The sequence below is a fragment of the Drosophila arizonae genome, chromosome 2, assembly GCF_054131065.1.
Source record: "Drosophila arizonae isolate 15081-1271.41 chromosome 2, UAZ_ARI_1.0, whole genome shotgun sequence".
In the NCBI taxonomy this organism is placed as follows: Eukaryota; Metazoa; Arthropoda; class Insecta; order Diptera; family Drosophilidae; genus Drosophila; species Drosophila arizonae.
Window position 1 is genome coordinate 3,231,540 of NC_142922.1, and position 12,809 is coordinate 3,244,348.

At 37.9% G+C, this 12,809-nt stretch overlaps 1 protein-coding gene across 1 annotated transcript; it reads right to left on the bottom strand.

The window, feature by feature from the left end:
• Nucleotides 1–130: 130 nt before the first annotated feature.
• On the bottom strand, nt 131–6,188 carry LOC108621182 (acyl-CoA Delta-9 desaturase). The gene is made up of 5 exons (XM_018018361.2): nt 5,711–6,188; nt 2,378–2,723; nt 1,962–2,298; nt 1,528–1,874; nt 131–1,460 (listed from the first exon to the last, which is right to left on the bottom strand). The coding sequence occupies exons 2-5, from the start codon at nt 2,721–2,723 to the stop codon at nt 1,201–1,203; spliced, it is 1,290 nt and encodes a 429-aa protein (XP_017873850.1). The 5' UTR covers nt 5,711–6,188; the 3' UTR covers nt 131–1,200.
• Between the last annotated feature and the right edge of the window lie 6,621 nt (nt 6,189–12,809).

Consider the following 12,809-nt stretch of genomic DNA (forward strand, 5'->3'; position numbering starts at 1 on the left):
CGAGCTAGAACTTCTGAATTTAAAAGTTAAATTACTTCACTTTCTTCCTTGAGACTTACCAAGAAAAATTAGTTATGTCGAAATCGGGTATTATTGATTGCATATACATAAATCATAAAGAAAAGAAAAATTTACTATATATATAAATTATCTATGTTTTATTTAAAGGAAAATCTTAAACAAAATTGTATTCCTTATAGATAAGGTCAATATATATAGAATAACTCTAGAATCATATATGCTTAAACATGTTGTCTGAAATTTGTTGTCAATTGTGGCCTGTGTTGTTATTGCTCTTCATATATACATATAAATATATATACCGTTTAATCTTCACCATATTATCGTACATTAGAAATTATTTGTTTTGAAACAATCTATCAATACATCAGTTATACCATTTCCCATTGTTTTCTGAGTAAATGTTTTATATATGTTATATATATTTATATATATATATATATATATATGCTCATTAGGCATAATCTTTATTCCATTTCCAGACAAATGTCCAAGTCGCGCGATAAATTGTTTCTTTTCCTTAGCGCGAAAGACAGCATATGTATATAATTTTTTGAATTTTTTTTTTGGAATTTTAGCGAATTTTTTTTTTTTTGTGGTTTTCAATTTTGTTTTTGTTTTTCTACAAATTGTTCTGATTAAATATACAATTGGAGTCTTAAAGCTTAATATCCTACACACCTAATAACTAAAAACAATTTACACTCTCTCCATTTGAGAATCGAGACTTAAGCATAAGCCTTATCAAGTACATTTAAGTCTAGATCCACTTGCGTCGTTAGAACTCAGGCGTTACAATTTATGCATAGATATATATATATATATAGGGGTCAAATGTGTGCTCAGCATTGAACGATTAAGTAGATATATAAAAAAAAAAAATGTATATGTCTTCTACGTAGAGCTGCTGCTGGGTTTGCTTTGATAGTCTGTACAAAGTTTTGGGCTTATCTCGAATATGTTAAGGTTTGAAGATTTATCTTTTGATCTTTTCGTTTTCTTTTTTTTTGGAATTGAAGCCATTTTTTTTGCGTCCGATGCACGACATAGATAACAGACGCGCTCATTCGTATATTAGGAGTATATATGTGTATATACTGCCAGAAAACACTGTATTCCCATCTATCAAAATCGGCGAGAGTTATATAGACCATTCGGGACGCAATTCACAAACATTGTCTAATCCTGTTTGCTCTCCTCGACACTGTTCACAATGGTGGCATGCTTGCGATCCTCCTCGCTGATGTCCTTGTCGTCCCAGCCCCAGACGGCGTTCTCCTCCTTCTCGTGATCCAGGTGCATCACCAGCTCGTTTGTGGGCGCGGCACTGGAGTTGTTGTTGGCATCCAGCAGGGCGGCAATGTGGGAGCCGTCGCCAGTGCGCAGCACACGCTTGTACACCATCTCCTTGGACACGTACTTCAGATCGTAGGCTTGGCCTGACCAGAGATAAACAATAGTTTCAAAACCGCACTACAACTCGAGACAAGTTGGTCGTCTGCTTACCTATCTTGGCCATCAGATCGATAAAGGCTGTGGTCCAGTTACCATTGTAGGTGCCCAGCTCGGCTGCCTTGTAGTCCCAGGGGAAGACGTGATGGTAGTTATGCCAGCCCTCGCCGAAGGTAATGTTCGATACCAGTTTGGAGTTGACGGAGCTGATGTTCACATCGTAGGGCTTCATGCCGTAGAAGTGCGCGGCGCTGTTCACCAGCCAGGTGCCGTGCAGAGAGAGGCAATAGCGCAGCATCGAGCAGCTGAAGAAGCAGACCTTCAGCGAGGTGCCCATCAGATAGTAGGGTATCAGCATGGGCACAACAAAGCAGCAAATTGGCATCACAACAAAGTAGTATCTAAAGAGAGAGAGAGAGAGAGAGAGAGAAAGAGAGAAGGAGTTAGTATCGTTGCCTCAACTTGTCTCAGTCCTGTCTTTGACTCACTTTTTCTGGAACATGACAACGGGATCGGCCTCAATGTCGCTCATGTCAATCTGCTTGCCCTTGCCGCGCACATCGGGATGCTTCTTGCAGAGCAGCCAGCCCATGTGGGCGAAGAAGAAGCCACGGCGAGAGTTGTGCGGATCGGCATGTGTATCGGTGAACTTGTGGTGCACACGATGATCGCGTGTCCACTCCCAGATGCTGTTCTGGAATGCCAGCGACTGGCAGAGCATGAGGAAGATGCGCAGCGGCAGCTTCGCCTTGTACGCCTTGTGTGACCACAAACGATGCACGCCCGCCGTAATGCCCAAGCCGCCCAAGAACGAGAACAGATAAACTGTGTGAGAGAGAGAGAGAGAGAAGCAGAATTAGTGAATGCCGCTTGAGAGGCTGATGCTGTCCGTTCGACTACTCACTGGGCAATATTTCGAGGTAGGCGCTCTCGGCCGGTATCAAGTAGAGGCCATAGAGTGCCGTCGAGTGCAGGATGATGAACAGCACAATATTATGCCAGACGATTTGGGTCTTGAAGGGCTCGGCAGCTGCAGTCGCTTTCTGGGCATCCGTTTGGGGCGTGGCCGGCTTAGCTGCCGGCATGGGTGCTGCCTTGATGGGCGCAGTCACTGGTGCTGCTGCTGCTGCTGGCGCTGCTGTTGTTGCTGTTGTTGTTGTTGCTGCTGCTGTTGACATCTTATTATTATTGGCATCAGCCATGGCCGTCTCAGCCAATATAAAGGTGCTGCCTATTATGTTCGGTGCCATCTGCAAACACAAAAGATCAGCTTAGTAAATAACTACGTATATATGTTGACGGAATAGAAATGAAACATGCCCATATCGTCGATATTTCGCTTCCTTATTAATGGCCTGTCACAGCGGCAAATTGCTGGCAATTGTGCAGCGCTGGGATGCAAAGCAAACTCATTTGCTATGCAGAGCATGTTAGCTGACTTTCCACGTAAATGGCAGAGCGCCCCCCAACCTCCCCAGCTGAGCAGCTAATTATGGACCAGCTTTAGGCAGCTGCCTCATTACCAACGGCCTTCGATAGCTGAGCTACTTCAGATTCGAATAAAGCCGATACAAAGAATAAGCCGGAAGCAAAAGGCCAAGACAAAACAAAAACAAAAAGATAAAGCAACAAAGTATTTCGATATATACATTTATATATGTATGTATATATTTCTCTCGACACACTTCAGCACAATTCTTGAAGAGGCCATCAATAAACTATTTTGATTTTAGTATTTCAACTATTTTAGCATATTTACGCGGCACGCTTTAGTACAAATTATAGACAGACTGTATGGGCGAAGTCATGAGGTTGATCTCTCGAATTTATTAAGTTGGGCGCCTGCCACTAATTACCAATTAGATTAGAATGCCCATTTGCATGCATGATTGTACATTTTTACTTTGCGCACAATAATGAGGGAGAACACAAACAAAAAATGGAAAAAATAGAAAGAGAACTTGGAATCATGCCCTGCATTAAGTTGGCGTTGCCCCTGCGCCGCATGTAACGCGCTTTGTAATTTGATATTTGGATGACGTCAAGATTTGGCGCTGCATTTGAATGCAACTCAGCGACCTTGGCCAAGTGTGTGAAAGATGCTCGTTTGATAATTGCAGCAAGTGCAGCCAGCTGCAAATAGCTGCAACTAGCTGCAACTAGCAGCAACCAGCAGCAGCGAAGCAGCTCCATTGAGCAATTATTATTTCGTTATTTGGTTGCTTTTGGCTTAAATACTTGACTGGCGGTCGGGCAGGTGAGGCTGAGGCAGACAGGTTGGCTGCGGCGGCAGCTACTTCTTTAGAATCGACAACCGGTTGACCTCATACCACATGCACGCCGTCTAGAGTTTGATTTAATGTTCTTGTTGGCTGCTCAGCCCGGGCATTTCGTATATCGTATATCTAACTCGATGCCAACTCGTGCCTAGTTTTTGAAGTCAATAACTCGCAGCCGTTGCCAATGTCAAGTTGAAGCCGCAGCCACTTAATCGATCGGCAATTGAATTACAGGTGCGCGCATAGTTCAGCCTTTGAATATGTTCGTGCCAAAATCTATATTAATCAAAGAACTTGACCTTGACCAATGGCTAAGTAAACAAATTTACAAACAAAATTAGACTTCAATCCAGGCAGTCAATGCGCAAAAGAATTTGCATTATTTTGTGAAATGTATCTAATTAAATGTTTTGTAATACATTTAACACCAATATATATTATATATATAGTATATTTATATATAGAGCCAATCAAGCTCAACTTTGGCCTGCATAATGCTTGCCCTTAAATGCATTGCAAAATACTTCATTAATATCAATTATAAGGCAATGAAAAAGTTGACAGAGTGCATTGCACTGAAGTCGTCACATTGTAATATATGGACAAGCCAAACATATATACATATGATACCCAACTAAATCGAGAGCCAACACTACTCTTTGCCTCTGTCAAAACAAGTTTTGGGGTCTGATATGCCAATGCCAAAATATGCTGAGATTGACTAGCCTTGCTTTGTGGCTGCGGCCATCCTTACCGGAATATTAGCATAATTCGACAATGAAGAACAAAACTTATACAGAAAACAGCTTCGATTTAGAATATAAGTGACTGTGCATACACACACACATACATGTATTTATGCTGTGGGATCAAGGTTCTAGCAACGGGTTTTGGCTAGAGTTTCAAAGGCATGTGATTCTCTTGTATCATTGTGGTGTATCTTTCGTGAGAGTTTTTATTATTATGATTAATATTATTCTTTTGTTTTTTATTTGAATCGAATTGATCAATCGATCTTAAACTGCTCGGCAGCAAACACTAGCGCGTCAGAGCAACAACAATGACAATAATAATAATAATAATAATAAATATCAGCTACATTCAATCAATGTGCTATAGCTGTATGTCAATCCATCTATATCTCTATGCATATCCATTGATCAATTCGTCGGGCTGGGACGCTGTTGGCATAACAATGGATGACGCTCTGGCTCTGTCTCTGGCTGGCTGGAACGTGACGACTGTTCTATATGCATGATCGTCTTTAATGTCTTCATTGCTATGGCCAGTTCGCAATTATGCGCGCCATCCATATTCATTAAACACTATGCTAACGCATATATAGATATTCAATTTAAGAATCGACAGAAATAATACAAATACAAAAACCTGATACAAGCAGCCGCCTAGAACAATCGCGCTCATTACGCATACGCCCCATTGTGCGTAGAACGGGGAGCCTAGCCAGCCTAGCCTATCTACATATTTGATGGACTTTGACTCATTGCCTTTAAAGGCTAGCATAATTTTTTTTATTTATGCTACGTGATCCCTAACTTTGTTGCGTTTTGCTTCTTCATTTTTTCCCAATCATATTTCGATATTAAATTTTTGGTGCTCATTCTTAAAGCGCGTTATAGTTGCTGTGTGATTTCCTATTTCGCTGATGATTCACAGATTTTTTCCCATTTTATAAGTCTATATATATATATAGCTATTGTCTTCTTTATATTGTGTTCAATGGTGAAACTATGAGTTAAGAGATTCTTGACTCAAGATTGATTTGATTTTATTTATAATATTGATTGATGTTGAGCACATTCCACTTAGTGGATATCTGAGGATTTGATCATCTTAAGCATTCCTTTAATTATTTTCTCAAAATGTTGTGAAATTTCCAATGACTAACATCTCTGTTGATATAGACTTGTATTCCCTTATGAGCTGCTTGCACTTACCTTTGTTTAATTGCGTTACAGATATATATATTCTATATATATATATATATCTATTTGATGATCAGGTAAAATCCGTATGCACCGAGCTCTCGTTTTGCTTATAGATTTGCTCTTTGCTTTCTTAACAAACACACACCAAATCTGAGGTACGAGTTACGCACTCAATAGTTCGTTTTGCATCCCTATAAGGATGTTCGATATTCTATATATATATATATTTTTGGTTAACTTATCAACACACGCGGCACATCCACGGTTCGCGAAGAATGCACGGCGTATGATTGTACGGCACGTCAGGCAGATCGTTTTTAAGCTAGGCTAGTTCAAAATTCATATACATATATACATATATAGATACATATATATGTGCTTGTGTGTGTGAGTATATATATATATATATGGAGATTCGCGCACAACCGATTGACAGCGAGTGAGGTTCGGCTTTGGTGCTCCAATGCTGACGAACAACAGTGCCTCAAATAGTTAGCAACGCCGAATTTTAAAGCCGATCTTCATGCGACATGCAGTCGGCTCTCCGACCGATTCTTGAACTGTGACGATCGTTGATCGCGGTTCGCTTGTGTGATTTTTTTTGTTTCTGTTTTTGTTTTTGTTTTATTTTTTTCCCGTCGACCTAATGTGCGACGCGTGGCTTCGTTGATTTTTGGCATTAAGTAATTTGATTTAGATAAAAGCGACAGCGTAAATTGAATGTAACAAGACTTCAGTTATGCTGTGAGTGGGAGAGGGGTAGATGGGAAAGGGGGAAGAGGGGGACTCGGTGGTTTACCACGAATCGTCATAAAATTCACATTTAGCCCTGCACTCGACGACAACGTCTATTTGGCCCAACTCACGTAGGCCTCTTCAGTTCCCTCTCTCTCTTTCTCACACACACACGACTCAAGTTGTTGAGCAACATTGGATTTTCAGCTTTTCTCTTCTTTGCGGACTCTTCTAATCGTCGGCGTCTTTGGCTTACTCAACAGGGTCGGGCCTGGCTTTATTTCAGCTGCAGGTCATGCACTATCCAACTAGCGGTCAAGTTGAGCACGTTGGCTACTTTATTAACTGTCATTATGCTTAGCTGTGCTTTGCATATGCATGTCAACCATGTCAGCCGGCTAATAGACACATTTAGCTCTAAATATTCTCAATTCCATCCAATGCTGCGCGTTTGGCCTAAAAGTGGCCGCGTGTGCGATTTTTGTTAGCTTTTTATGATTTCATTAAGCTCTGAGAAGCCAAAGTCGATCGATTCAAATCGATTGAGACATAAATAATTCACTTTTTGTCCGTTCATTCATAACTACTTCTATTTGTTTATACATACATATATCATATTATATAATTGTGAATACGATTTGTATTATAATAATTATAATTATATTTGTCAATTTAATATTATTGTCGTTAATGAAATTTTTATTTTTCAATTTCATATTTCTGCTTGCATGCATAGTATTCGAATTTTATTCAGTGCCTTGATATATTGAATATATTAAAGAAATAAGAACATTGAATTATATATTTATTGCTAAAAACTAAATATTAATTTTTAATATGAAGGAAGTGGATCATAACAATCAATGAATTTAAATTCGTATATGTTTTTCATTAAAACTTCGCAAATAATCTTATGGAGCTTTACCGAAACGGAAGAAATAGATGTTTATATTTATGAAATATGAATACATATGTCTATCATATTTCTTTTATAAATATGCATCTGGGCTGACAAACTTATCTTGCATACTTTGAGCAAACTTCTTCCTAGTAAACAAAAAAAAAAAAAAAAAACACTAAAGTTTCGTCTCTTTGAGGGCCTTTTCACATAGTTTCCATGGCACTTTACATGTGAGGCAGCCGCTTTTTGTTTGTTTGTTCTCAAAGTTCGCAGTTTGCTGCTGATTTGTGGCTTTGTTACAGTTCTAAAAATCAATCGCTTTCATGACCAAACTTAATTGCTGTTGAATCCGCGTCAATATTTGGGCACGCAAAGTGACGGACGACTCGCGGTTCTCAAGACAAACAGCTAGGTGGGCCCAAGCCCCGTTTTAGGCCAATAATTATTTGTACATGTTTCGAAAAAAAAAGAAGAAACAAAAAACTGAAAATGAAAATGAAAAAAAAACTGTTTACAGTTTACTGCCAAATGTTTATTGTTAAAATGAGTTGTGTCTAATTTTGTTGTACTGACGGCCACTAAAATTGTTTGCAATGCGAACAGACAGGCAGACAGAGAGACGGACAGACAGACTCGTGCGAGAGGGTCGAGGTGTCAAAAGTCATCGTTTTGCAACTTGCAGCAACTATGGAAGGTCAACAGGTGGCAACAAAATGTTGCACAGAGTTTAAAGTCAAAGTACCTAAACATACTCATTCCACTGTCTGGCTTCAATCGTTAAATAGCCAGGAACTGTGACAAAACAACTTGATTGGAATATACTCTATAAAGGCAGAACAGAAGTCGGACCTGTGCTAAATATTATGAAGTTTCGGCGTGTGCGTATTTTATGAGGCTAATCAGAAAATCGTTATCAAAAATCGTTAATTTTTTGAGCACGTGCGTGAATATTGACTAAATACCCATCGAAATGGTTCATTCAACTTGTTCGCTGAATGAAACTGATGTGAATGAATGTAAAACTGGAGTAGTTCGCCCCAAGGTATTTGTGTCCATAAATGCGCTTTAGCACATACATCACAATTAGAGGACGTGCCTCAGAAGCAAATTAGGTCTCACCTATGCTTGTATTGTAGCAAACTAAATTTAATTCAATCCATTTTGTGCCAGCTCTGCGACACTGTGCACTCGCCGTGTAACCCCGCACACAGGTCGGGAGAGTAATTGAAAGGCTGCAGGCAGTTAGCAGCTAATGGCCGTGTCGCTGCCAAAACACTTAATGACTTGCAGCATTAAAGCACCAAAAACAGAAAACATCATAAAGAATATTAAAAAATCAAATAAACACACATGCATGCAATTAAAATTGAAAAAAAAAAATAATACAAATTGAAGATAATATGAACCTCTGCTTAGAGATGCACAAAGAAAATTCTAGCTGCGTCAAGGTGAGGCCAAGAATATTGCAGGTTCTTGAACAAAGTCAATTACCCAAAGCAATTATGAGGTCTTGAGGTGCTTGTTTAGCCTTTAATCGTAAATAAGGGGAATTTGTTTTGCTACAGATGGTTCATACCCATTATGAAATAATAGTAAAATTTATAGATAAAGAAATTTGTTTGAGACTATATAATCAGCAAAAGCCAAGAGGTTGACTTGAGCTGAAAATGAAAACAATCAGCATAAAAACTGAAATACTGCAAAAATTATTTTGTAGCGCTCATATAAGAAATAATCCAGAGGTGGACTACTGGTAAGTGTTAAATAATTAACATTCATTATAAACATGGAAAACGATCATATGCTCCAATCACAAGCCTTGGGAGATCATAGCCATAAAGATAACTTAAATTTGCTGAGGAAAAATTATGTTTATTTGCATGAAGACTGTTCCTAGTTGAAAAGAAACTTAAATAAATTTCAACAAAATTCAATATAGCAGAAATCTTTATTTGTCTCTTTATAGAGTTCCAGAAAGAGCCACTAGTTTGATAGAATTGATATTCATGGTCCTATGTCAGTCATACGATATAGTGGTCAGATACGCCAGATAATCATAGACGTCAACTAGGAAATGAAAAGCTTGCCGAATTTATGTTAAGTTTCAAAACAAACTAGAAAATTAACTTGTTTCAGAATCTGGTATAAAATTCTTATGAGAGTAAACAAATATATGTACATATATTTAATGGGTAGTATCAGATACACTCCGTCTCATATACACTCACTCTCGCGCGCTCTCTCTCTCTCTCTCTCTCTCTCTCTCTCTCGCTCGTTTGCTCTCTTTATCTCTCTGCCTTGCTCTTTTCGCTCAATATTGGCTAATCTTTTGCTTTCAGCTATATGATGCACTAAAGGTTACTTCAGAGCTTGAACTATTTGCAAGTCAAGTCAATTTTAAATGCGACGCGTGACAATTGCAAAATCTGAAACCGAGTCTGAAATTACTTTGAAAAACATAATAGAGATCGATGTGAGGCGACAAAGCAAAGGCTGCATAGTCAAGTGCAAAGTGCGTGAAAACCTAATTAGGCCTGGATTCGAATGCTTTAGGCCAAACGCTTATGCAAATACCAAATGACAGCCGCGAAATGAGGCGCAGCCACAGGAAGAACGCAATGTCACACGTTTGAGTCAACACAAAACACGCACTTAATGCCCCATGAGCATCGCCAGAGAAAAACACACAAAGCGCAAGCAAAAGGTTTGCAGCAGCGCAACACAATGGAATCTATTGAAAAACAAAAACAATAATTATAATTCTATTTGTTTCACAGCAACCTATTTCCATAGAATACACAATACACGATACTTTCTCACAGGCATTATCAGACCAAGCCAATCGTGTGGTTCTTCGATCCCAGCCCCAGGCTGATTATAACAACTGAAATCCATTAAAGCCCAATCAAAGTGACGATCTGTAAGCATATGAATAAATCACGATAGAGCATAAAGAAACACCTTAAATGATTACTCAAAATAAGTTGAGAAATTCATTGTTAAAATGCCAAGTCTAAATATTTTTTAATTTTAATCTTAATCTGCATTAAAAATGTCCAATTACTTCATGTAATGATTAAAAGGTAGAAACAACTTTATTTATATATATTCTATATATATTCTTCATAGAAATAAGGTATTTTAAAGCAACGCCTAAAATACATAAACATCTATTTATTTAAAACTCGTTTGAGTAACGACATTTTTGCCTAGCTCTTCGTCATTTAGAAGAGCCAGGTCTCCTATGCTAGTTCACCTAAAAACTATGAACTGTTGTTCTTATTAATTTTACCCTATACACATGTAGAGCTCTAGTCTTTAGTACATTTTCGATATCTGAACTCTACTAATTTATATCAATCTATTGTTGATGCGAGATCATGACTCATAGTGAACAATGAGTGAAGAATGTGAGTGATAATAAACTATAATTCTTTTCTCACTTCCTACCTGGTAGCTAACCGCTCTAAAATGTAGTTTTGATTTCATCTAACCATTTACGTATCTAAATTACTCTATCAAACATTTTTGATTGAAGAACACGCCATAATAATAGTACTTCTAAATTTTAACTGCAAATTACGGTATTCTATTCGATTTCGATCTGACCACAGTTGACAACAAGCCGATTTCACATTTGATTTTTTGTTTTTCGAGAACTCTAACGATTTTTTCAGATATTCAAGTAGAAATTGTCCAAAATCAGAGCTCAAGTGAATGAATTGTTATGCTCTGGGCAGAAAATGGAGTAGCTGACCATTCGAATTAGCAAATGAATCACGTGCAACGAGTTCGCGGCATTTCAAAACTTTACGTCTAACATTATTCTTTGTCACCATTTGCATATGCATTTGTTATTGTTTTTATTTTATTGGCACTGTTTCCGTATAAACTTTTGCCAAAAAAAGAAAAGAACAAAAACAAAAATACTGCTTTGCTTTGGCCAGTTGCTGGGTGCTGGCTAAAAAGAACGTTTGCCAACAGCGAGAACTTCACTATTTTCATTAACAACTCGATCATGCCCAGCATGGATAAGGCCCAAAAATCCGCATGCTGTTTAGAATTCAACAGCATGGCTGCAAAACCTGATTCGTGTTTTAAATATCTACATATATAAACCTATATATACTTTTATATTCTCAGCCTGAGCCTGTGCCTGGGCATGGGACTATGCCTATGTCAGTAGCTATGCTACATAGAATATCATTTCGTATTTCGTTTATTAAATACTATTCATTTTTTTCTACATTTCGTGTTGTGTTAAATACGTATACATAGATTGCTATATACATATAAATATATGTGTGTCTATGTCTAGCTGGTCTGATGTATATATAAAAAAAAAAAAGAAATAAATAAATAAATAAAAATAATAATAATGCTAAAATATAATGGGAGATTGATGGATGGCAGTGACCCTTTAGATATCTGGGCGAAACCTGTAGAACAGGTGCTAAAGGCTTGCAGATACTAAAAATACGCATAACTGGAGTATGTCGCTAATACATTAGAGCAGCTTAATATTATTCAGAACCAATTTATCTTTTTCTTTTTTGATTTTTGATTTATTACTCAGCTTTGGAGAATTCTTTACACTAGAACTAGTTATCTTCCTCTTGTGTGACCCCTTGACCTTATGATTAAGAATATTACATAAATGTATGTTTATATATATTTAGTATTTAATAGTATATAATATACTAAAGCAATGCCACTGGCATGGTCATCAAATTCTTGTCTCTTGGTCGAATATTACAGGCCTCAGACATTGACAATGGACTTCCGGCCTTTGTCTTCCGCGTACGACTTGCAAATGTAACTGTAAAGAAGCACAACATACAAAATCAAAAAATAAAATAAATAAAAAGAGTAAAACACAGCATAAGAAAATAATTAAAATATGTAAATGGATACAAAGTCACACACACACACACGCATACACACGAAAAAAGGCCAAAGTCGCGCGAAATCGAACTTCACCTCGGCTGCGTCATGCGGTCGCTGCAGAGAAGAAGCAGAAAGAGTCGCTGAAATTGAAAAGAAACACTCAAATCGACGCACATTTATGCTCAGCTGTTGCTTGATTGAACATCAGGAAATACAAAATGCTAAGCAGCCCAAAGCAAACTGTAACAGGGCCCAAAAAAAAAAAAAAAAAAAAAAAAAAAAAAAAAAATAATAACACAAACAAAAACTGAAATCAAAAACGAGTTATCTTCGGCGCTGATAAGCAGCTAACAAACGTTTTCGCTGTAGACCGTTGCACGATCGGCCAAGATATAACATAAACAATAAAATATTAAATAGAAATAAACCAACAGATTAGTTAATTAATGCGTTGCCATGGCAGCGGTTGCGTCTTCCACAATTCGCATTTGCATTGACATTGACTTTGACCGACAAAACGAAATCGAAGTCAATGCGGCGTATACTCGTTGTCCGCATGCGTCTGTGTGCGTAAGCTAGTGGTAT